General features: G+C 35.6%; 1 protein-coding gene across 2 annotated transcripts in view; it reads right to left on the bottom strand.

Moving 5' to 3' along the window:
• ADAMTS6 (ADAM metallopeptidase with thrombospondin type 1 motif 6) overlaps positions 1 to 25,231 on the bottom strand; it is a 207,326-nt gene that overhangs the window by 57,806 nt on the left and 124,289 nt on the right. For both annotated transcript variants that reach the window (XM_081132538.1, XM_081132539.1), the window contains 5 exons: positions 24,018 to 24,081; positions 11,807 to 11,909; positions 5,615 to 5,748; positions 3,996 to 4,119; positions 3,398 to 3,478 (listed from right to left, as the gene is read on the bottom strand). In XM_081132538.1, coding sequence (XP_080988664.1) covers positions 3,398 to 3,478; positions 3,996 to 4,119; positions 5,615 to 5,748; positions 11,807 to 11,909; positions 24,018 to 24,081 — 506 coding nt within the window. The remainder of the gene's footprint in view (positions 1 to 3,397; positions 3,479 to 3,995; positions 4,120 to 5,614; positions 5,749 to 11,806; positions 11,910 to 24,017; positions 24,082 to 25,231) is intronic.

Here is a 25,231-nt window from a genome sequence, read left to right as displayed (position 1 = left end):
AAATTAAAATGGTAATTTCCCATATGCCTGTCAGGAACATATTAAGTATTTATGAAGTCATTGATAGAAAGGAATAAAATGAGAAATAAACATGGAACTAGTAAGGAAAAGTATGACAAAAGAAATAACTGGGAATCGGGGGAGATGTAGGAAGAAGATTTTCCTGTCCAAATATTAAAAAGTAATTATATGAATATGGGGTGTAGAGAAACTTTGGTACTGGTACACAGAGAGACAACAGTGAAATCAAACACGCAGTTAAGAAATAAACCCAAGCACATATGGGAATTAGTATATGACAAAAGAAGTATCTTAAATTAGTTAAAAAAAAAAAAAAGATGATATGAAACTAAGACAAAAGACTAGCCATTTGGCAAAACAAACAAACAAACAAAAAACACTGAATTTATATTTCCTTTGTTATAAATACCACAATTCCACTCTTATGTACATATCCAAAAGAAATAAAAATAAGTACTCAAACAAATATTTGCACATACATGTTTATAGTAGCACTATTTCCAATAACTAAAGGTAGAAGTAACTCAAATGTCCATAAATGGATGCAAGAATAAACAAGTTGTGGTATGTACAATACAGCGAAATATTATTCAGCCATAAAAGGAAATGAAGTACTGATACATGTTTCAATGATGAATCTGAAAAACATTATGCTAAGTGGAAAAGGCTAGACAGAAAAAGTCACATACTCTAAACTTTCATTTATATGAAATATCCAGAACAGGTAAATCCATAGAGACAGAAAGCAGATTGGTGGTCACCAGGGACTGGGGAATGGGAGTAACCAGGGACTGGGGAATGGGAGTAACTGCTTAGCGGACACAGGGTTCTTTCTGGTGTGATGAAAATATTTTGGAATGTACCAAATCCCACTAAACTGTTCACTTTAAAATGGTTGAATTCTATATTATGTGAATTAAACCTCAATAAAAAGACAGTTTTAAAAAAGAGAGAAAGAATAAATGCCAGATGGGTAAATATTTGAAAGTAAACAGTTGAATCATAAAATGCTCAGAGAAAATGTGGGAGAACTTCTTAAAAAATAACATTGGGATATAAAAAGCTTTTGTAAGCATGAAAAAACCCATAGAAACTATAAAGAAAAATATTAATAAATATAAATATGCATACATAATTTTAAACCTCTATAGGAAAAAATATATTTAAAACTATTGACAGAAAAGGTTATTAGCACTACTTAAAAGAAAAAAGCTGTGGTACGCATATACAATGGAATACTACTCAGCTATAAAAAAGAAGGAAACCTCACCTTTTGCAACAGCAAGGATAGACCTGGAGAGTATTATGCTAAGTGAAATAAGCCAGTCAAAGAAAGACAAATACCATATGATTTCACTTACACGTGGAATCTAATGAACAAAATAAACTAACTAAGAAAATAGAAACAGACTCATAGATACAGAGAACAGACTAGATTGATTGTTGTAAGAAGTGAGGGGGTTGGGAGTCTGGGTGAAAAAGATGAAGGGATTAAGCAAAGGGAAAAAAAAAAAACCTCATAGGCACAGTATGAGTATGGTGATTACCAGAGGGAAAGGGGGGGTGGGTGAAGGTAGAAGAGGGTAAGAAGGTGATAGATGGTGATGGAAGGAGACTTGACTTGGGGTGGTGAACACACAGTACAATATACACCTGAACAAATGTAAAGACTTAAACAAATATACAGGTGAATCTTTACATGTATTGGAAGATAATATTTTTAAGGTGTCAATTCTCCTCACATTTATTTACCAATTTTATATAATCTCTTTTAGTAGAAATTAGCAAGTTGATTCTAAAATATATATAGAAATGTAAAAGACCTAGAAAAGCAAAAAATAATTTTGAGAAAAAGAGAACAAATTTGAGGACCAAATGCTTCCTATTTTTAAGACCTACTAGGAAGTTCCATTAATCAATACAATGTGGTTTTGGTCTAATGACAGACACATATATCAATGGGAAGGAACAGAAATAGATCCATACACTCATGTTCAATTGATCTCTATTGAAAGTAACAAGGTAATATCACTGAGAAAATAATAGTCTTTTCAACAGATGGTGCTATAGTAATTGAATATCCATATGAAAAAAGCTGAATCTCAACCCTTACTTTATATCTTACATAAAAACTCAAAATGGACCATATACCTAAATGTAAAAGTTAAGACTATAATTTCTTAAGGAAACATTGAAGACAATATTTGCAACCCTGGGGTAGGCAAAATTTCTACGGTAGGAGATGAAAGTACAAACCATAAAACACAATAAATTAAATTTCATGAAAATTAGAAGATACCATTAAGGACAGGAAATAAACAAGCCAAAGACTGGGAAAAAGTATTCATAAAATGTGTATTTGAACACAGACTTGTATAGAATACATAAAGGACATAATTTAATTTAAAAAAATTTAAATAGGCAAAATAATTTGTTTAGACACTTCATGCACAAAAATGATATCTGTATGGGTAAAATTAAGAAGACTTGACAATTTTGAAATGGATGGGAAACATCTGGAACTCTTCTACATTACTGGGGGGAATATAAATAATATAACCACTTTGGAAAACACTTCAGTAGTTTCTTATAAAGTTTAGCATGTACTTATCATATAACCTAGCCATTTCATTACTAGGCTTTTATCTAGGAGAAATGAAAGTATATGTCTGCACAAAGCTTGTCTACAAATGTTCAAAGAGGTTTTATTCATAATGGTCAAAGACTGAAAATCACCCAAATATTCATAACAAGTGAATGGATAAAAATATTATGATACATCCACATATTGGGATATTATTTGACAATAAAAAAGATTGAACTTCAGATACACTCAACAATACAGATGAATTTCAAACACATTATACTGAGTGAAAAAAGTCCGGTATGAGTATCCACTGTATTATCCCATTTATGTGAAATTCCAGATAAATAAAATTAAATAGATAAGTCAGACAAAAGATCAGTGTTTTCCTGAGGCTAAGGCTGGGGGAGATTTTTACTGCAAAGGCAAATAAGAGAATGTTTTCAAGTCAGAAATGGTCTACATTTTGGCTGTGGTATATATACATAAATACATACATACATATATAAAATTTTCGGTACTCTTTGAACCGTACACTTATAATGGGTGTACTTTATTATATGTAAATTATACCCCAATAACACTGATTTTAAAAATCAAATAACCAACCCAATGAAGAGCAAGCTGTAAACAATTATTTTCTGTGTTTAGTCCTCCCATGTGGTCCTATAGGACTTGGAACTTCATCTGAGCGTGGAGGTATTCCACCTCGAAGCAGCACCGCTCTTCCTTCATGATACTCTGCTGCCCTTCCTTGCTCAGTTTTGAAATCTAGCAAAATGTGCTACTCACCAATATAGTTTTTTGACATGGCAACTTCTCTGACCTCAATATGAACAGAGCCTCTTGGTATCTGCACAACTTCCATGTAGCCTAGGACACAGAAGGGAGCCAGCATGAGTCGAGTCCACAGCCTCCGTCAGAAAAGGCGTGTTTAGTGACCACTCAGTAGCCAGTTTCCTAATTCTTCACACTTTCTTTGACTTTTCACTACACAAATTATGAAATCTGGGCAGATCTCCCTTTGGGTTAATGAACACCTCTAGAGTATTTTCTCTTTTTCTCTAAAATCACCGCACGATAGCTTTCAACCCTCAGCATGTGTAACATTGTGGCTCACTCTCTTGTTCCCAGCCATGGCTCTTACATCCATGGGCTGTGGGAATTCCCACCTTAAAGAAACATGGCAAAATGAAGCCAAGTAGAAAAGGAATAATATTTACTTAAAATATCTTAGTTAAGCCACATTTAATACTTTAAAGGTCTGAAAGCAATTCAGGGGAAAGCAAAGTCTACCTAAGTAAAGGAATTTTAAAACGGGGCGGGGAGGTCACATGTTTTGGCTATTCCGAGTACACCAGAGGTGTGAGGAGTCTCTCTACGCACTCACCTCCTCTGGGCAGCGAGTTATTGAAGAACCCTTCAATGGCATCGCACGTGCTTCCATCCCCTCCACAGACTCGGCATCTATCTTCCCTAGCATCGGATCCCAAAATATTATCACAGCCTACGTGCTGAAAACAGAGAAGAAGATGCAGTGTGTCACAGAGTGGAATTCTTACCAACCAAATAAATAGAGCTTATTTATTTTCTTCTTTTTCCAGTAAAGGAAATCAAAGCAGGGAACATTTTCCTTCTTCCACTTTCACCTTCACTCTCCAATAAGTTCTAGCTAACATTTCTCACCACATGAGTTTAAAGAAAAGAATTCTGATTCCCCAGGAATGTATTTCTAACCCAGATTTCTTCTTTATTTATAGATACCATGCTTCAGTTCTTGATACATTATAATTTGTTAGCAATGGGCTCTTACTTATACTCTAAATCAAGACATGCAAGAACTAAGAAAAATGGCATTTAGTCCTAGTCAGGATTACAACAGTGAGAGTCTTGGCTGGGCTTGACAGTTTGTCTTTTCTAAACCACTGGCTCATTTGGACATTCAATTGTTAGTGTCAAGGATCAGTTGTGGAATTAATGACTGGGTAAATCTTTAAAAGTGAATACCTGTATCTACTAGTTGAATAACATTGCCATGTAGCCTACCCTTCAATCTTTCATTTAATCATAGAAATGTGGATTCTTACATATTTTTTTGTACATATTTCGGTACTTAAATTTGTATATTTGACATTTAGCCATTGATACCAGGCATGTAATCTCTGAATAAAACCTGTACCTGAATCTTTGTTATCTCAAAAGAGTTTTAATACTGTCACAAAAATAACTTTCCTCAAGTACACACACACACACACACACACACACACACACACACACACACAGGGCTATCAGATACATTTGGAGGCCAGAAGCCAGAAGGACAAAAATTATGAGACTAAGTAAATAGACAGTGTTTTTATCTCGTCTTTCTCAATTTCTGGGACTTAGTTTTGCACTTCTCTTTAAAATAAAACAAAAACAAGAAAAAAGTTGAGAACAGTGGTTTTGTGGCTTTTCTTATTGTGGTTAAGATTCACACACAGGTCTGGGAAAACAGCATGGATTTGCTCTCCAGCTCCGAACCAGTCTGGCTAATTCCCTAGAGCAAATGCTTTAAAAAGGTAAAGACTAACTCTATAATAAAAATCATTGTGCATGCTTCAGGTAAAAACAAAATACAGGAGCACAGCTGTTCCACACTTTGAGGAAAAATCATGCTATGAAATATATCAAATAATCTTCCAACGGGAACATACGGTGGCCAAGTAAGAGCTGGATCCTCATTGCCTCTCCTTTCCTATCATCTTATTTGTAAACAGAACAGAATCTGAATATTCTGACAGCTATAGCAATCACTATAAACATAAGTGAATCACATTTGCATGGTGCTTGAATATCAATTCTACCTTTAACTATATATATTGTCATCCTTATTAGAAACTGAATATCTCTAAAATGTAGCCCTTTATTAAAACTGCGCACAGTATTCACTAGCAGCTACTATCTGAGAAGAAAGAGAAAACTCTCAAAAACCCAACAGAAAGAAGTGAAATTCATAATCTGAGCAACCTTGCATTCTCCATTGATACAGATGTCCAGTGAGTCCGCATTGCACTGAGTCCCATCAATCACTGCAGGGGCACGTTCAGTGTAGAAATTGTAACCTTCAGCCAAGCAGTTTAGTGCACAAGGTTTTACTCCACCTGGACAAATACAGTAAAAAAGAAACAAATGGAGTGGTTCTCCTAAGAGAAAGCGATTCAATATTATCCATAGCAAATTTACAATTTATTTATTTATTTTTATTTATTTTTAAATATGTCTTTATTGATTTCAGAGAGAAGAAAGGAGGGGGAGAGAGAGAGATAGAAACACCAATGAGGAGAGAGTCATTGATCGGCTGTAGCCTGCAACCCAGGCATGTGCCCTGACCGGGAATCGAACCCCGATCACCCGGATCCTAGGTCGACGCTCAACCACTGAGCCACGCCCGGCTGGGCAAATTTACAATTTATATAAACATCATTCCCTGACTATATCCCTAGATGTGTAGGTTTCCTTCCTCCTTTGTTAAAATTTCGTGTTTATTTTCATTGCTCATACAATTTAATGAAGGTCCTGCTAAGTAGTTTTAAAGTTTAAAAATTTTAGGTATTTCCAGTATATATTTATGATATATTTTGGGTCCAAAGGGGTCACAGTGGAGGTACCTGAATGTTGAAAAAGAGGAAATTAAAACGATTTTTAAAAATGAACTAAGGAAATAAAGCTTAAAGAGATTTGAGACAATAACCTCCTAAGACAAATAGGAATTTCTGCAACATATGTGACTTGTTACTGAAGCTGACACAAAAACTCTGCTACTTCAGCAGGGACATGGTAGTTGTAAAATAAAACTATTTGTACCTGTTTTAAACATATATTCCATGAACATGGCTTTAGCATGGAGATCAATTGTTATCAGATTAGCAAATCAAAGATAAAATTAATTACAGCATTAAAATTGAATAGTTAAGATAGTATCTAATTTTGTTTTGTGAATACATATAATAATGAGCATTTTCATTTTGTCATTGGAATTCGTATTTTTTAAGCCTGATATAAAAAATAGGCATGAATAGTAGCAATAAACAGAGTACATATCATAACCTCATAGCATATTGGAGAAGTAGCAATAAATATGGATATATTTTATTCAAAACAGTGCATGAAAACGCAACTTATAAATATGTAACTGTTGATTACAAATATGATTTAAGAATACTTTCTGTTGAATCTTCATTTCATGAAGTTTAACACACTAATTATTCTGATAAAATTTCTCTTTGAAATAAAGCAGACTACTTCTAATAAAGAAAATAAGGCAGAAAGATGAAATGGCATGCCTCGGTCTCAGTGAAGGTAGAAACCAGGCTGCTGCAGCGGGAAGGTATGTGAAGCACAGAGAGAAGCCAGAGGGGTGGTGAAGACAATGCTAAGTTAGAGACAGAACATTGCATCCAAGGAGATCACTGTTATAGGTAAGAGTTGTCATGCAAGATGACCCAATACTGTCAGACTTCCTGTTTTTTCAAGAGAAGACGAAAACCTTGGTTTTCTAAATATAAACAGTTCTTGGCAACTCATTCAAAGTTTTCAAAAATACTGTGGAGGTTAAAACATGTATGTAAGTAAAAACTGTTCCTCAACTGTCCATTTACAACCAATGGCCTAAGTTCATGTTTTCTTCCATTTTCTTTGTAGGCTATAGAACTCCCATATAATGTTATTACTAAGCTTATGTTAATGACATATTTTGCTGTCCTGAGCACAGAAATAATGAGTAATAAATAAAAGAATTTTCATCTGAACTGATATTCAAGGTATTTATAATCTATTTTTGTAAGATTCTCATGAATAAAATTGCTCTGAATTTCCATAAATATTACTGGGATTGTTTTCATTACTACCCAATATTGTTCTTTTCCCATTTTTTATTGTAATGTTTTGAAATTTAATGTAGCTTTTTATGTAATGGGCTTTAAAAAAAGAACACTAGCCTTTTATTTACTCAATTTTAATACTAGATTATGTAAGGTAGCATTTGATAGGCAAGACATATAAGTGCTATGGTTGCATTCTTTATCCCACTATATTACATGATAACAATAGGAATAAATTTCCTCCTTTTTCACTGCTCAAGACGTATTTAGCTTCTTTTGCTACAGTGAGTTTTCAGAAGAGGTAGTGCTATTATTACAAGAAGGGATTTAAGATGATTCTCTAAATGGAAGGTCACATTACCAATTACCTTCATTTAAAGCTTATTATGAATTTAGGGTTAATTCATTCCACACACAATTACCTAGATTCTAATTATTAAACCTGTGAATTATTTCAGACATATACTTTTCCTTCTACAGTAAGACAAAACAATCCCAAATATACATGCACCAAGTAAAAGTGGCTCAAAAATACATGAAACAAACACATAATAAAGAAAGCAAAGCCATATAATAGTTCAAGATTTTCACACACTTCTATCAGTAATTGACAGAACTAGAGCAGAAAAAATAAAAAAGAATAGAAATGATTTGAATAACACTATCAGCCAACTTGACCTCATGAATCCTATATCCAACAATTGCAGAAAACACATTCTTTTCAAGTATGCACAGAACATTCACCAGCACGGATAATAAGCTGTACAATAAAACAAATTTCAATTAATTTTAAAAATTTATATCATACAGAGAATACTCTAACCATAATAGAATTAAATTATAAATCAATAACAAAAAGTCTAGACTATATCAAATATTTAGAAATAAAAATAACAGTTCAAAGAAGAAACCACAATGTAAATTAAATATTTTGAACTAAAGGAAATAAAAACACATCAAATTTGGGGAACGCAGAAGACCAAAAAAAGCCCCATAATAAACAAGAAAAATATAAGAACAACAATTAATGAAAGAGAAAAAAGACACAGAGAAAAGTACTAAAACCAAAAGTTGATAATCTAAAAAGAATAAAATTGATAAACCTCAAATAAAACTGATCAAGAAAAAGAGAGAAAATATATATTATGAATATCAGTAATGAAAGAGCATACATCACTACAGATCCTACAGATATTAAACAGGATAATAAGATAATGTTGTGATCAGATTTCTGTCAATGAATTGGACAACAAAGAAGTAACATAAATATATTGGAGATACAAATTCAAAAACTCACATAAGAATTTAAAAATCCGAATAGTTCTTTTATCTGTTAATGGAGGTGAATTTGTAATAAATTCACTTTCACAAAGAAAATACTAAGCCTATGTGGTTTTACTAACGAAATCTATTCCAAGGAAGAAATAACACCAATGTTACAAACTCTTTCAACATAAATAAGAATTCTATTTCGGAAAGCCAGAGTAACTCTGATACCAAAACTTGCCAAAGACATGATGAAAATATAATTTAGAAATTAGTTCTCCTTATGAATATAGATGCAAACATCCTTAATAAAATATTAGGAATTAAATCCAATAACATAAAAAGATAATAAATCATCACCACATGGGGTTTATCCTGGGAATAAAAGGTTGGTTTGATATTATAAAATCTATCAGGTAATTCACCATATTAACAAAATAAAGAAGAAAATCACATATAATCAACACATGCAAAAATTGTACTGAAGGGTCAAGCCAGCGCATTAAGGCAAGAAAATGAAATAAAAGGATAACATAACTATAATTATTTAGCAAGAAAATCCTAAGGTAACAGAATATAAAGTTAATATGTAAAAATCAACTTTATTTTTATATACTATATTTAACAATTAAAAATTTTTAAACTTTCATTTATAATAGTGTCAAAACACATAAATACACCGAAATAGATTTAACAAAAGCGGTGCAAGACCTTACACCTAAAACTCCAAAACATGGCTGAGAGAAATTAAAGAAAGCACAAATACATAGAGATATATACCATGTTTATAAATTGGAAAATTCAATACAGTATTTGAATTTATCAGTTCTTCCTCTATTGTCTATAGATTCAACATGATAACTAGCATAAGACCAGCATGTTTTTCTGTAGAAATCAACAACAGAATTTATATGGAAACACAAAGCACTTAGAATATCCAAATAACTATTTTTTTAAAAAAATCAAAGTTGGAGGAACTTGTGCTACCTGTGTCCAAGTCTATACAATTATAGTAATTAAGGCAGTGTAGTACTAACATGGGATTGGCAAATAGATTGATGAAACAAAATAGAGTCCATAAATACACTATAAATACCCACCATACCCCTAAATTATTTTTAGACTGTACATCTAAATGTAAAGATCAAAAACATGGCTTTTAGAAGAAAACACAAGAAAATACCATCTTGAGTTGAAGTAGGCAATGATTTCTAAGAAAGGACACAGAACACAATAATCATAAAAAAAAAATTTTAAATTAGAATTCATTAAAATCTTATACTCATCTAAAACACCACTAAAAAAGAGGAGAGCCACAGACTGAGAAAATATTCATAAAACTTATCTAATAAATGACTACCACTCGAGAATAAAAAGATAAAACACCAACTAAAAAATAGGCAAAGAATTTGAACACTTTACAAAAGAAGATATATAAATGCACATGAAAACATGCTCAACATAATCAGTAATCAGAAATGCAAATTAAAACTACATTGAGACACCATTATACACCCACCAGAAGAAGACTAAAAACATCAAATGTTGGCAGGGATGTGGAACAAACAGAACTCATACATTGTTGGTGGGAGTGTGATATGGTAGAATTACTTCGGAAAAATATCTGGCAGTTTCTTTTAAAACTAAACTCATACCTACCCTATTACCCAGCAATTCTACCTCTAAGTATTTACCCAAGAGAAATGAAAACATATGCCCACAAAAAGATGTGTATGCAAATGCTCACAGCAGCTTATTCATAACAACTGTAAACTAGAAACATCCCAGGTGTCCATCAGGAGCAGAATGGAAAAGCAAACTGGTTATTATAATAGAATACTGCTTAGCAATAAAAAGGAATGAACTATTTACACATGCAAGAATACAGATGGATTTCAAAAATATTGGGCTTAAAGAAGCCTTGCACAAAAGAGTAAATATAATATACCTTCATTTATATGAAGTTCTGGGATAGGCAAAACTAATCTATGGGAAGAAAAAAAACTAGAACAGTGGTTGCCTCTTAGAACAAGTAGGTGGAGGCAGCTATTGACTGGGAAGGACTATGAAGGTAATGGTAATGTTCTAGATTTCAACAGGGTATTACAGGTGTATGCATTTGTCAAAACTCAGGTAAAGTACACTTAAGATTTGTGAGTTTCATTGTACATAATCTAACCTCAAAAGAAAGAAGTAAATAATACTGAACTGTGGTTAATGTTATACATGCTTAAGTATTTACAGGAAAGTATATTATTAATGACTACAATTTACTTTGAAATGCATCAAAAAATAGCATAGATTGATGAATGGGTAGAGAGATGACTAGACATGTAATAAAAAATGGATACTAAAACGTTAATGGTAGAATCTTGGTGGAGGGTAAAAACTTGTCACTGTAAAATTATTTCAATATTGTTCTATGTTGAAAAAATTTCAAAAATGTTAAAACAAGCAAAAATTTTAAATGTGCATTCAACTTTTCCAAGAAAAAATTCTAACAAAATTTAGTATTTTGAGAGCATAAGCAAACTTTTTGTGCTTACTAAAAAACTGTTGCCTGATACATGCCCAAATTAAAAAGCAAAAATATTTCCCAACACTAAAAAAGAATAATAAAAATCTATGGAAAGATCCTTAGCTTTTTCCCAAGAAAGAACACAGATTTTTTCTGGCCTCTTTGAGTTGATTTATATTGTTACAATTTGTTTGTAAGGTGATAACTCTAAATACTCCCTGATTATAAATGATTATAATATAACGTCCATATACCTCAAGGAAGCCAAGAATTCAAAAATATTATTTAGTTTTATATCAGACCTCTGTACACTGTTAAATAGAATTAGGTTTTAAAAAATGATTTCTGATCATTTGTACTAACATATAAACTTTATTACAGGGAAACTAAACCATGAGACCTTTATAGTACTACAAGCATTTTCCTGCTTTGATTTACAGACACTAACTTTTACTAGTATGTGTAGGAATGTATGTGTATTTGTATGTACTTATATATCTTTTATGTTTGCAAAGCTCTCAAGCATGATGAATGCTCTGCCAGGTTATACATTACCTCCAGTATAGGGTTTCCAGTTATAATACTTTCCACGGAAAGGCATATTGTCAAAGTCTGCACACTGTTTCTCTCGAAAATCTCGGGCCCCCAAAGGACATGGCTAAAATAAAATAAAATCATAAATGGTACGATTGTTGAAAAATTCCAAAACCAAGGGACAATGTCCCTAAAATTAAAATTGCCTGAACTCCATCACATTAGCTCACTGCCTTACTGTCTGGCTAGAATTCTGGCATTTGCTTTACTCTTTTACAACCAGTATTCAGACTGAAGTGTCTGAGTTGTAATCTTAGCCACAGAAGAAATAACTGAAGTCATTTAAACAAAGTTAAGTGTTACGCAGTTTCCATAGAACTTTACACTCAAATGCATGTCATAGTCCACTTTACAATCTATCCATCAGGTATATCTCCTTATAAACACACATAAAGACTAGGAGAAGAAACTAAAACACAAACTCTTTTTTGGTAGCAGTATTTGAGGTCCAGTTACCACAGCTACTCCCAGCTCTTTATTTTAAGGAATCAAGAGGCAGGTTTGTAACATGACATTCAGCACTATTAATTGTGGTTTGGATCCCGACTACTATAGCTGTTTACTGTCTAGCTCTGACAAAAAGCATATTTTTAAGACATGGGATGAACTGGGCAAAATGCTAGGCCTCAAGTTTAAACACCTTCCAACTCAAGGAATTTGGACTTACTAGGATTTACATTTAATCTTTAACATCATAGAAAATAAAATACTAATTTGGTTCAAAACATGTACGTGGGGGGGGGGAAGGAGAGAGTAGGAGGTTGAGAGGGTGAAGAGAGAATTATTTGTTTTTAAAAGTTTGGAATGCTTCTTCTACCTGAATTTTTTACAGAGGAAAATCTTGCCAATCTAGCTAGGTCCAGATGCCAAATACCACAGGGCCATCCTAAATTCAGTATTTAACTTCATAAAGAATTAAAAGTATTAACATCTCGCAGTGTTTGAGCAGTATGACCAAATTTGATGTATCTTTTGGAGTTCTGCATGAAGCTACTGCTTCTGAAACTGACCGAGAAGCATCCACTTTAAATATGGAAGAACAGAGCAAGTCATTAGGAAATATTATTAATTGTGGATAAATGAGTATGCTACACTCTCAGATATCATTTTTACTTTTACCACCTTCCCTTGGAACTCTACATTTACTGTACTTTATACAGTTTTCTGAGGTCAGTACATTGTGACCGGTCCCTTAAAGCATGTGCTAAAATAATAGACCACAATGTGCAAATATTTGCATGGTCATCATTATATCCTATACACTGTGGTTCAAACGTCTCCATATCAAGCCCAAAGCCTCAGATTCTGAAAATAGTGACAGCAGGTCTACATGCTGTTATGAGCCCTGCATTTTAAAATACTTTTCTGCACATTAAAACACTGCAATGCCAAACCAAATGAGTCTGCTTGTCATATTACCCTTCTTACCTGCCTTTCTAAAAAATGCAAACTAACCATGAACCACAGGCTACACAGTGCATCCCGCCGGAAAGATACGCTTCCGGTGTCTTTTGTTTCGTGTGCGCCACTGCTCTCCTCGTCTGGCCGTTTTCAGGGAATCCCACACAAGGACTGAGGTTGTCAGTGGCCTTGCCAAGCAGCAAAACTAGTTTTTAAGCAAATATTGTCCATTGATAGTGAGGTGGAGGGAAGTTGTTTTAAATAGTAAGGTCAGAGAAACTCTCTCAGATAAGGTGGCACTGGAGCAGAGCTAAAAGAAGCTGAGTGAGTGCAAGAGTGTTCACGAAACAGTAACCGCAAAGGCCCCAAGGCAAGAGCGTGTTGGGGTGTTCACAGAAGGGCACGAGGATGGACAGGCTTAAGGGGGCTGCAGCAGACTGGCGACTGGATCCCGGGCCTTTCTGGCTCTAGAATGTATCAAGCCAGTGTTCTGCGCCCCTGGTTTCAATGTGTCCCTCAGTGCATGCTCTGAATCTGTGCTCATCAGAAATACCCTCAGGAGGAACTGTATACGCTGGTTCTAAAGAATGAGGGAGATCAAAGAAGAGTTCATTTCTTAAGAAAAAAATTACATAAATTTTTGTTTTTGTTTTTGTTTAGGAAGAGTAGAGAGTTTAAAGAGTAGCGCTTTTTAAATTACTTAGGGATTCTAAATGCTGACTCTGCAGAAATCCTAACAGAGCAATGGGCATAAGCAACAAATTCCTTCTGTAAAGCCTGACAGGTTTTCGGCCTCCTAGTGTTAACACTAATCAAGCATCCTCGCCTTTCAAAAAGCGAACAGCAAGGCGCCACATCAATCCAGAGAGCAAAGCAGCAGGTCTCAGCATCTTTTGATCTTAGTATTTTCAAAGAAATTTTAAAAATTAATATTATCATTTTTACCACCACTATTTTTCAGCGATCAGTGTTAAGTTAGCATATTCTATAGACTATCTTATGTTTCCAATTTTACTGATAGTTTAAAAGTAACTCCTTTTGACTTAATACTTTTTATTGGTAGATAAATCTAAAAAAGAATAATTTGTTGGGGGCATAATTTGCTACAGAAAGAAATCTCAGCTTTTGCTGACAAACTTTCCAGTGGCTTTTCTATTACTGGGGTTCTAATCCTGGTTACTCCTGAAAAGCAAGGTGACCTTGCAAGTCCAGGAATCCCTTTGTGCCTTCTTTTTATTTTTTTCATTTGCAAAACACACCCAAATGCCCATACCTTTGAGAGGCGTACATCCCCAAGTGTTTTGCAAATGCTGAAAATACTGGACTTTGCTTATAGGTAAGAGTGAGGAGCAGACTGAGGACGCAAACCCTTCCCTTCCCCTTTCCTCTCCCCGTCCTGCAGGAGGTGGGCAGGGGGAAGATGCAGGGAAAACTGCAGAATTGGCATTTTCTTCTACATCCTTCAAATCTTTCCCACCGTCTGCTTCTTTTTCCTTTCTTGCTTTCACACCGAATGCACTTCACTCCCTCCCTCTTACAACCAGACAAACCTTCTATGCTCCCCAAGTTTCATCCCTTCCTCTGCAGAGCAGCAGCATACACTTGGCTGGTGAAACCCCCCAGCTCCAGAAGCAAGAGTGGACTTTGGATTCCAGCCCTTGCTCTGCTGAGCAAGCCATACACTTGACATAGGACTCTGGAGAAGGGACACAGCTTGTCTGTTCACCCGGACAGGCATCTTTTTCTAAATTACACCAAAAAATGCCACGTGTGTTTAAAAAGGCCTTGCTTCCACACCCTCTTTTACAGGTTGCCCACAAAATTCCCAATTTCCTAGCTTTCAGGTACTGTCTGATTATCTCATTGAAGTAATTCATAAGGGCATTTCCAAGGTTAAATTTTGTGGTCGATGTAAATAGTGAATCATTGCAACCCCAGTTTTGATCCAACCTACTTATCTCCTGTCCCCCACATAGCTTCTGATTTTTTTGTAGTTTCACCGTACATTTACTTTTAAAGAAACACAAAAGCCTGATAAACCTACATTGTCCAGACAAACTTGAATCTAGCTGACATATTTGATACGGTAATCCTCTATGCAAGTTTTCAAAATTAAAGTTAGTTCTAGTGTGCCTTGTAGAGTCTGGATTTAATTAAAATGCCGTCTATCCAGAGCATAACCCTTTCCCCTAAGCCTATAAATACGTTAAGAAACAAACTTCTACTTGCTAATTTTTTAGACATCTCTTTTAAGAACAAAATAAACAAGCAAGCTCTCTCCTGTGCTTAAATATGGTCCTTATTCTCAAAACTTGATGCACACCATAAAATTCATACTAACCCAAAGAAGAGGAAAGACACGGCCCCTGTGTTTTTTGACATATATAATAGTATATTGTGTATAATATTTATAAGAATAAAGAGGTTGATACAGATTTGTTTTCTGATTGTAACTTGGGACACAGTTATAAACTGCTAGTTAATAGATCAACTCCGTACTTTGGCATCACTCACCCCACACCTCTCCCGGGGAGCAAGCTCGGTAGTTTCAGAATGTTCTCAGCTATCTAGTTCTGATGCAGGGTAAGGTTAGACTATCAGTGTCAAAGGTGATCAAACACTTTCAGGGAAGCTTACCTTGCCACACCCACCTCCCTAGGGCTCGTCTGTTACGAGAGCTCTAGACCAGTACTCAGAAATTCTATACCTTACTGAATCCCTTCCATGGTACTAGCCTGTTCCTCTTTTAAAAAATGCTTGTCCTGCCTTAGCTGGTTTTGCTCAGTGGTTAGAGAGTCATCCCGCTGACTGAAAGGGTCCCGGGTTCGATTCTAGCCAAGGGCACGTACCTCGGTTGCAGGCTCGATCCCCGGCCATGGTCAGGGCACGTGTAGGAGGCAACGAATCGATGTGTCTCTTTCACATCGATGCTTCTCTCTCTCTCCTCCCCCCCATCTCTTTCTCTCTCCGGAAAGCAATGGAAAAAATATACTCGTGTGAGGATAAAAAAAAAAATACTTGTTTCTTCTCTTTATAAGAGTGATTTGAAGATCTAATGCACAAAAGTACTTTTTAATCTACAGAGCATAAATGTATATAAAATAATAACTACTCTGTATTGAGTACACATTAAGTATTAGGAGTAGCACTAGATAGTTTACATGTGTTTCTCTTTTAATTCTCAAACAGCCTGCAACTTTGATATCATCATACTCCATCTATATAAGAGTTCCCCGAAGCTTCCTGAGGTTAGGTGTCATGCCAAGGTCAAACAGCAACAAGTGTTATAGTCAGGATTTAAATTTAAGTCCATTTAAATCCAAAGTCCATACGTTTTCACCACAATCCTGCTTCTAAATACAGGCTATGCTTTTTCTGTGTTCCACAACCAAGGCAATCACACCACTTAATGACCTGAAGCAATGGACTGAAGAAGAAAAACATTACAGAATGCCACGCCCTTCTAGCACAGTTGACTGAGAAAAAAAACCCCAGGAAAGGTACAATCTATGCTTAAATTCTAGAACAGACCACAGATGACCTGGAAAACCCCCTCTGGCTCTGTAATTTTTTTTTATAGGTTTGATGCATAAAATAAAGGAGGGAAATGAAATATTTAAGATGCAGGAATATATGACTTTCTGTATCAGCCAAAGTGGAATCTAGGTTTTCACCAGTAGTTCTATCCTAGTCACACTATCAAGCAGACACACAAATCACAAACAATATCAAACAGGAAAAACACAAGGATCTTCTTGGTTTCGGGAAACACCTAAGTAACAGCAGGAAATTCATTTTAGAAATGTAGAAAAGTCCTTTTCATAGTAACTATTAATTCTTCTTTAGGCTTTGATATAACATTTGGCTTATAAACTTAACACAGCCATATTTTTACTTCTTACAAAAATCAAGTTATCAAGTAAGGTATTCACAACATCTATAAGTCCTATTTAAAAGTTATACTATATACACCAATGTATACCCTGTTAGAACATTTTGCAATGATAATTTTCTGTCATTGGAATGAAAAATTGCTCAGGAGGGCAGAAATGCCTGATTAACAATATTTTTTATGCCAATAAAAAGGAGATTCCATGCAGATAAAAATCAAAAGTATATTTTTGAGCAAACACTTTTCAGCAGATAGTACACAGATCTGAAGGCTTTACTTCTATTAGTTAGTTCCTACCTTTACACATTTATAAGACCTGTCAGGACCTTATCAATCATTTATCTCTATGTCCAAAGAGGGGAAATGTATCCACAACCAATGAATTCTTAAGATCATTACATCCATAAATTTCTGCTCTCCAGACCCAAGTTCCACATGGCCATGCCCCTGAGATTAGCTTATGATCCCAAATATTCTATTGTAGTTCCTGGTTTAATGTAAGACCAAATTCCATCCAATTCTCCTGTGTGACTTTAATAAATGTTCCTGGTTTCTCCGTCATTTCAAGATGAAAAGCATATTCATTTGTTTCTGCCATAGCTGTTGTCTTTACCTGCTAGTCTGTTCTGGAGACCATCATGTGGATATCAAAGAAAGAGTCCTTGTCTAGAGTCTTTTGAGCATGACCAGTGGTGATGCCCATCAAATATATCCTGCTGCAGTTAATCAGCCTCAGGGTCTTGTGTGTGAATATGTCTGGCCTCTAGATTGGTTATGTTGCTGGCGAGAGTGGTCAGGCCAATTTTGCAGCTGGATACCCTTTTCTGATCTATTTTAAACTCTTTAGAATTGAGATATTTTTCTTTATAAGTTGCCTCTTCTATCTCTGAGGTTCTCTTTCTTTGAAACTTGGGTAAATGAGGAACTAATGGGAACATCTGCTCTTCCTACCACTCCTATACCTTTCAAATGTCTGTGGTGAGAATAAAATTAGGGAGGATGTGTGGCTAGCTTTTTGTGCTAGCCACTTTTGTTTGGCCTACATGAGTTCTAGGTTATAATGACTCCTCTAATCTAAGCAAAAAGAATATTGTCAACCTTGTATGATTCGATCTGATTTACCACAGTGTAGGGATCCACACAGGAGGAGTGTCAAGGCTTCAAAATAGTAAAGTGTTCCCTTGTGGATATATCTCCTTTTGTCATAGCTACTAGACATTATGAATTGTAGAACTGATAGTGTTTGCCTCTTTACATGGGTCACTAGGAAACTCAGATCAAAATCTGTGGCCCACCGTTAGTAAGTGGAAGGACCATGTGGTACATATTTAAGGTACTGACCCCAGCTTTACAGTATTATCTTTTCCCTATGATTTTCTAATTTATTCTATTTTTCAATTGTGATTTTAATGAAGCTAATTCAACTCTGGTATGTGTGCTGCCGAAGCGAGACAAGTTTCCTCAACTCTAATCAGAGAGTTAGAACTAATATAATAATTATTATTCTATGTAAAAACATAAGAACTAAGTAGTATCTACAATACCAGCTGGTCAGTCACAGAAAGGAGAAGGTCAAGACTACTCTGCTATATGGGAAACTGATAGGCTATGTGGAATGGGCTGCAAGATCTCAAAAGGAGTGGGAGTAGGATGCATCAAATACATGAGGGCACAGATGAGAAAGCACAGGGCGAGCCTCAAAGATTCAGGACACGAAATAAAGAGCCCTAGAGTTCCTGCCATTTGACCCCCCAACATCTCATCCTGGGCACTAATTTGAAAATTCTTCTGTGATCACTTGAATTTATCCTTTGTATTGCCTCTATTTAAATCTCAAGAAAAGCTCTTGTATCACAAATGACCAAGCCCAAAATGCTGATGCATTGTTGTCTAGTTCTTGGCTATTAAATTGATTTTAACTAATTGAAAAGTTTTCTTTCAGGTCTTATTCACAGAGTCACTAACTATGATGTGCATAGTACTAAGCTGTATAAAACATGCACAAAGGCAGGAGGCCAATCTGCTAAAAGACAAGTACACTCTACTGAATCCCTGAAATAAAGTAGCTCATAACAGACACTCAGGCATTATAGAATAAAAGAACATTTAAAGCATTACACCTTTAGAAAAAAGTACATAAGTTAACCTAAAGGTTACAAACACAATAGCCCTATAGTCCTCCTATGTTCAGAGCCATTCTATGTTAACTGGAAGACACTGAAGATTTGTAAAATATAAGTTTGTGCTCTAATATGATACATACATTTCTGAAAAATCTCTTTCTGCAAAATTGCACACTAAAAATAACAAGCATTAAGGGGAAAATAGCATAAGAGGCAGACAAAAGACAGAACACTAATGAAAACAATAAGAATTCTAAGAAAATACTGCAGAATTTAAAAAATACATGGCAAATTCCTAACAAAGAAATACTGGGTTGTAAGGACAAGAGGCCAATGTACAAAGAACAGGCAGAAAACCCAAGAAGGACTTGAACCACAGAGCATGCGGCCAACTCAGCCTAAATGAGGATGTGGGATGGATGGTCATCAAGTCTAGCACAATTTTCCTCTGTTCAGCTGTATCAGGGTTGTTTGACTTCAGCTGGCGGATTGCTTAATGGTACAAAATATGGGACAAAGTAATCCAATCACTTATGAGTTAATTTATGTTGCAAAAACAAGGTTGTAATAGAATAGATTATACCAAAACTTTAAATTATCAGAGTGTTTCTAGATTCATATAGAAAAAAATTAAAATATAAAAATGTTTTACTAAGCTAAGTCACTACTGAGGAGAACTCTTAGTGTGGGGAGAAAATATGATTAAAATAGTAGGTCTGATAAGTACTAAGTGCTCAATAAATGTTAGCAGCAGTTACTACTACTGTTGCTACTATGTCTACCAGTACAGTAGTCTCCCTTTTCCATGGTTTCAGTTGCCTGAGGTCAACCACAGTCTGAAAATATTAAATGGAAAATTCCAGAAATAAACAATTCATATGTTTTAAATTGCATTTAAATTCCCTTTAAATTCAAATTCTGTTCTGAGTAGTGTGATGAAATCTCACACCATCCTGCTCCATCCCTTTGTCTAGCGTATCATCTCCCATCATCACAAGAAAAAAGGTGACTATAGTACAATCGGATATTTTGAGAAAGAGATTGTATTCACACAATGTTTATTGCAGTATATAAAACTGTTCTGTTTTATTACTACTCATTGTTGTTAATCTCTTGCTGTGCCTAATTTATAAGTTAAACTTTATTATAGGTATGTATGTGTGCGGGGAAAAAAAGATTGTATAGGGTTTGGTACTATCCACAGTCTATGGTATCCACTGGGGGTCTTGGAACGTATTCTGCTCAGATAAGGGGGGACAACTGCAAAGATAGAAACTAAAAGAGCTCTGATACAGACACCTGGGACATAACCAATATCCATTACTCTTTGCTTTCTTGCTAATAGAATTCTAATTTTTGCTCAGGAATCTACCTCTCAGGGAATGTGACTTAACCCCATTAGGGGCATATCTGGATTAGTCTAAACCAACTGTAGAAATCTCATTCCTTTCACCCGTGACTGGTTTAAGAGTGGGCATGTGGCCTCATGGCCAATAAAACATGAAGGAAGTTAACTAAGGAAGCAGGGGAGGAACTCTGGGTAAAACTCTCTTTATACAGTGCTTAAGAAAGAGATACTAGAGCAATTTATGTCTTCTCTTCCCCTGAATCTTGTCAGGACAAAAGTACTTCAGGTGCTCTGATGCTCCACTTATATTTCTGAATTCCCCTTCTTCAAAGAATTTGACCTATATAAGTGATCTCCCAGGAAACAGTAAGATCCTTGTGGGCAAAGATTGCCTTTCACACTAGCACACTCTGATATTCAAGAGGCACTCAATTATTTGTTGACTGAATGAAAAAATAATACCAGTAACCTGAAAAGATCATTGTAATTGAAGCTACATTTAATTACTTCAAGATGCAAATTTAACAGAATTAAGTAAGATAAATAAGCTATAGAGTGTGTTAGAAGATGGTATGGAGGAAACAGAGCAGGCTAAGGAAGATTAGGGGTACCAGAGTTGAAGGGAGCAGGGAGGGTTACAATTTTAAATATGATGTTCAGTCTATACGTCATTGATAAGGTGACAGTTGGGTAAAGGTAAGAGGGTTAGCCATGTAGATATTCTGGAGAACAGCATACAAGGCAAAGGGAAGAGACAAGTAAAACCTCTACATTGGGAACATGCCTGGCATGTGCAAGGAAGGAGGTCCATGTGGCTGGAGCGGAGGGACTGAGGAGGAAATAGTAAGAGATGAGCTCAGAGGCGTAATGGAAGGTGAAATTGTGCAGGCCTTGCAGGCCTTTGTGAAGACTTCAGATTTAAGTAAAAGTGGAGAGCTACTGAGGGGTCTGGAGTAAAGGGAATAATGGGATTCACTCTGCCTCCTATACTGAGGACTGTAGGGAGCAGGAGCAGCACGGGGAAATCTACTGCGAAAGCTACTTAGAGTAATCCCGTGTAAGAGTGGTGGCAGTGGAGGCAGTGAGAAGCAGTCAGATCTATGATATATTTTGAAGGCAAAAGCAATGGGACTTTTTGAGGGATTGGATACAGGTTGTGAGACAGAGAAAGGAATCAAAAATAGTTCAAGGGTTTGGGGCTTGAGCCAGACAGAGTTGACATCTGAGACAGGAGAAGCTGCTGGAAGAACAGGTTTGCGAAAATGTTTGAGAGAAAACATTTGGGCATTTTAAATATTAGATGTCTATTAAAAGTCTAATCAATAATAAGATATGAGTCTAGAATCCAAGAACGACAAAGTCGTAGCTAAAAATGCAAATTTGGGGGTCAAATGGCATATGAATGGCATCAAAAGCAATGAAAATTGATTCAGTCACCAAGGAAATGAGTATTGGTAGGGCAGAGAAAAAGACCAAGGGCTGAGTCCTGGGTACTCTAACATTAAGAGATCAGAGAAAGACAAGTACTATATGACTTCATTCATATGCAGAATCTAATGAACAAAATAAACTGACAAACAAAATAGAAAGGGATTCATAGATAGAGAACAGACTGACAGCTGTCAGAGGAGAAGGGGATTGCGGGGCTGGGTGAAAAAGAGGAAGGGATTAAACAAAGGCAAAAAGAAACGCTTAGACACAGACAACACTTTGGTGATTACCAGAGGGATAGGGGAGTGGGTGGAGGTAGAAGAGGGTAAGGAGGTGATACATGGTGATGGAAGGAGACTTGACTTGGGGTGGTGAACACACAGTACAATATGCAGATGATGTGTTATGGAATTGCACACCTAAAACCTATGCAATTTTATTAACCAATTTTACCCCAATAAATTCAATTAAAAATTTAAAAAGCGGTCAGAGAAAAGAATAGGAACCGGCAAAGGGGAATGAGAAAGAAGTAGTAAAACGAAAGGACAACCAAAAAGTTGTAGTGTCACGGAAGCCTAGTGAAAATCAACTAAGAAAAACACTCAGAATTGACTACTGGATTTAGCAACATGGAAGATTCTGTGACGTGACAAGAACATTTCAGCAGAATGATGGAGGCAAAAACCTGACAGGAGCAAAAATGAGAAGAGGAATTAGATACATTAAATTTAGACAATTTTGAAGAATTTTGTTACAAAGGAAGATAAGACATGAGAAAATAACTGGCTGGCTTTTTCTTTTTTCAAGATAGGAGAAATAACAATAGGTTTATATGCTTCTGGAAAAATCTGGAAGACAAGATGTTGGAAAAATTATCTACACTCTTATGGAATAACCAAGAATTAAGACAAGTATAGGGTTGGAGAGCATGACAGTGAAGATTGATGACATGAAATTAAAAGCTGTGTTGTCCTTTTAATTTATCTTTATGGTTGAAAGTATTACAGATGACCCCTCTTTTGCCCCATCGACCCCTCTACCCTGCTTCCCCCACCACCACCCAGGCCTTCACCACACTACGGTCTGTGTCCATGGGCTACGCATATATGCATATAAGTTCTTTGGTTAATCTCTTCCCTCCCACTCCCCCCCCTGCTTCCTTCTGAGATCCATCCGTCTGTTCTATGCTTCCAGGTCTCTGGATCTATTTTGTTAGTCAGTTTATTTTGTTCATTAGATTCCACATATAAGTGAGATCATGTGATATTTGTCTTTCTCTGACTGGCTTATTTTGCTTTATTTGGAAGAAGTAATAAGATATAAAAAAGAGAGTCAATCCACGTTCGGACCCAGTAATTCAAGAGCTAAGGGAACAAGCACAGGTCCTCAACTTTAAAGAGCTGCAGAGGAAACAGTATCTTCAGAGGACAGCCAGTTTCCACTAGAACAAGGTGAAAGGAAGGAAAATTCAGAGACGTCAAGACTTTTGCTGATGATGGATCATGAATTCCTGAGGGCATGAGAGTTTCAGCAGTTGAACCAGGATAACAAACAGAAGAGGGATATGCAGAGCCTTATGGGATTAGATGGCAGGAATAGGAACGCGGTGGGAGTCTGGGCTTCTTGCAGCGGCAAATATAAAATGGGATAAAGGGCATAGTAATACTGGTGAACTCAAGAAAGATCATGATGGGAAAGTTGTGAGTGTTTGGGGGACCAGGGCAGTGCAGGGGAGTGTGGCTCTCTCTTGATTCTTACTGGGGGAGAGTGTATTTTCTCCTAGTGCTGGGGCTTCCTCTTGACTCCTGTTGATGGAATTGATGGACCTGAGGCTGGTTCCCTTCATTATTAACAATTTTAAAAATTCATGTCACCATCACACATATGGATTTCTGATCAAAATAGCTTCTAATTTAAAAACATTTCCCTGCTCTGGGGGAAATGTAATTTTTCACAGCAGAGTTTGGTTTTACTTACATCTGTGTTACAGGAGCGATACCGTTTCCTTTCCCCAAGGCAATATTTTCCACCTCCTGAAGGTCTGAAAACACATTTTGTTTAACATGTGAATATACTACATCTATCCACATAGAAAGTACATATATTGCATGATGAAAACATATTAACATTTACTTTAAGAAAATACCAAATTTGACATTTTATTAGTTATTAAAATAATCATGCCCGTGACTGTTAGTAATAATGATTATGATTGCTGAATGTTAAAATTAAGGGAATTTACTATGAGCAGCTTTGCAAGGCTATTAATTGTCATGATTTACACTAAGAAAATGCAATTAAATTGATGTGTTTTCTAATTCTAGCAAACAGGTGATTAGTTCAGTCTGAGATTCGAGCTTAAGTCACTCATTTATGATGAAAAGCCACTTGAATAAAAAAATTCAACAAAACCCATACCCTGATGCTACACGTTCACCAAGTTGGAAATGAAAAGTTCGCTTTTTTCCCAGACTGGAAACAAGAGAGGAAACTAAATAACTCTCTGGAAATAGCTTTAGTTTGAAGTAAATAATGCAGAAGTGAATTTCTATCTCATTTCAAATATACAGTTTAAAAAATTAAATCTAAACATCAGATGGGTTTGTATTATATAAATGCTTTATATAATACTCAAATTAATGAAAAAGTGAGATGTCAAATATTTGATTTCCATAAATTAATTTTTAAAGTATTTAACGTTAGGGAGGGCCATATGCTGTAATTTGAATGCTATTTTTGAAAACTAAGTTGTTCTTTTAAAAGAGGTCTGGTCATTCTCTTAAATATCTGGGCATATTATTTATTATTATAGGGTTTTATAATTTTGGTTATCATTCTACAGTAAACTATAGTTGAACTTACGTTAATTATTCTGTACTTGTTTTAAAAAGATCAAAGTCTAACTTAGAACTTTGGTTCACTGGAATCAATGGGATAATTAAAGTCACAGTTTTGAATATATTTTGAGTGCCAGTGAATGGTGACTCTAAGCAAGGAAAGAAATGGCCCAGCTTGAACCAACGTGGGAGAAATGGGTCAGTCAGGCAAAAACAAGGTAGTGAGGACGGTGGTAGCATGGCGGGTTTATGAGTGGGTGACGGTGAGGGAGCGCTGTTTAGCAGGAGGGTAAAAATTGATAGAAAGTGGGAGAATGGAAACACAGAATTAATATCAAGGGAAACAGTTTCAAG

Source organism: Miniopterus schreibersii (genome assembly GCF_964146895.1).
Source record: "Miniopterus schreibersii genome assembly, chromosome: 3".
NCBI classification, from domain to species: domain Eukaryota; kingdom Metazoa; phylum Chordata; class Mammalia; order Chiroptera; family Miniopteridae; genus Miniopterus; species Miniopterus schreibersii.
The sequence above is the reverse complement of the archived record's forward strand: the minus strand, read 5'-3'. Positions and strand labels throughout refer to the sequence as shown.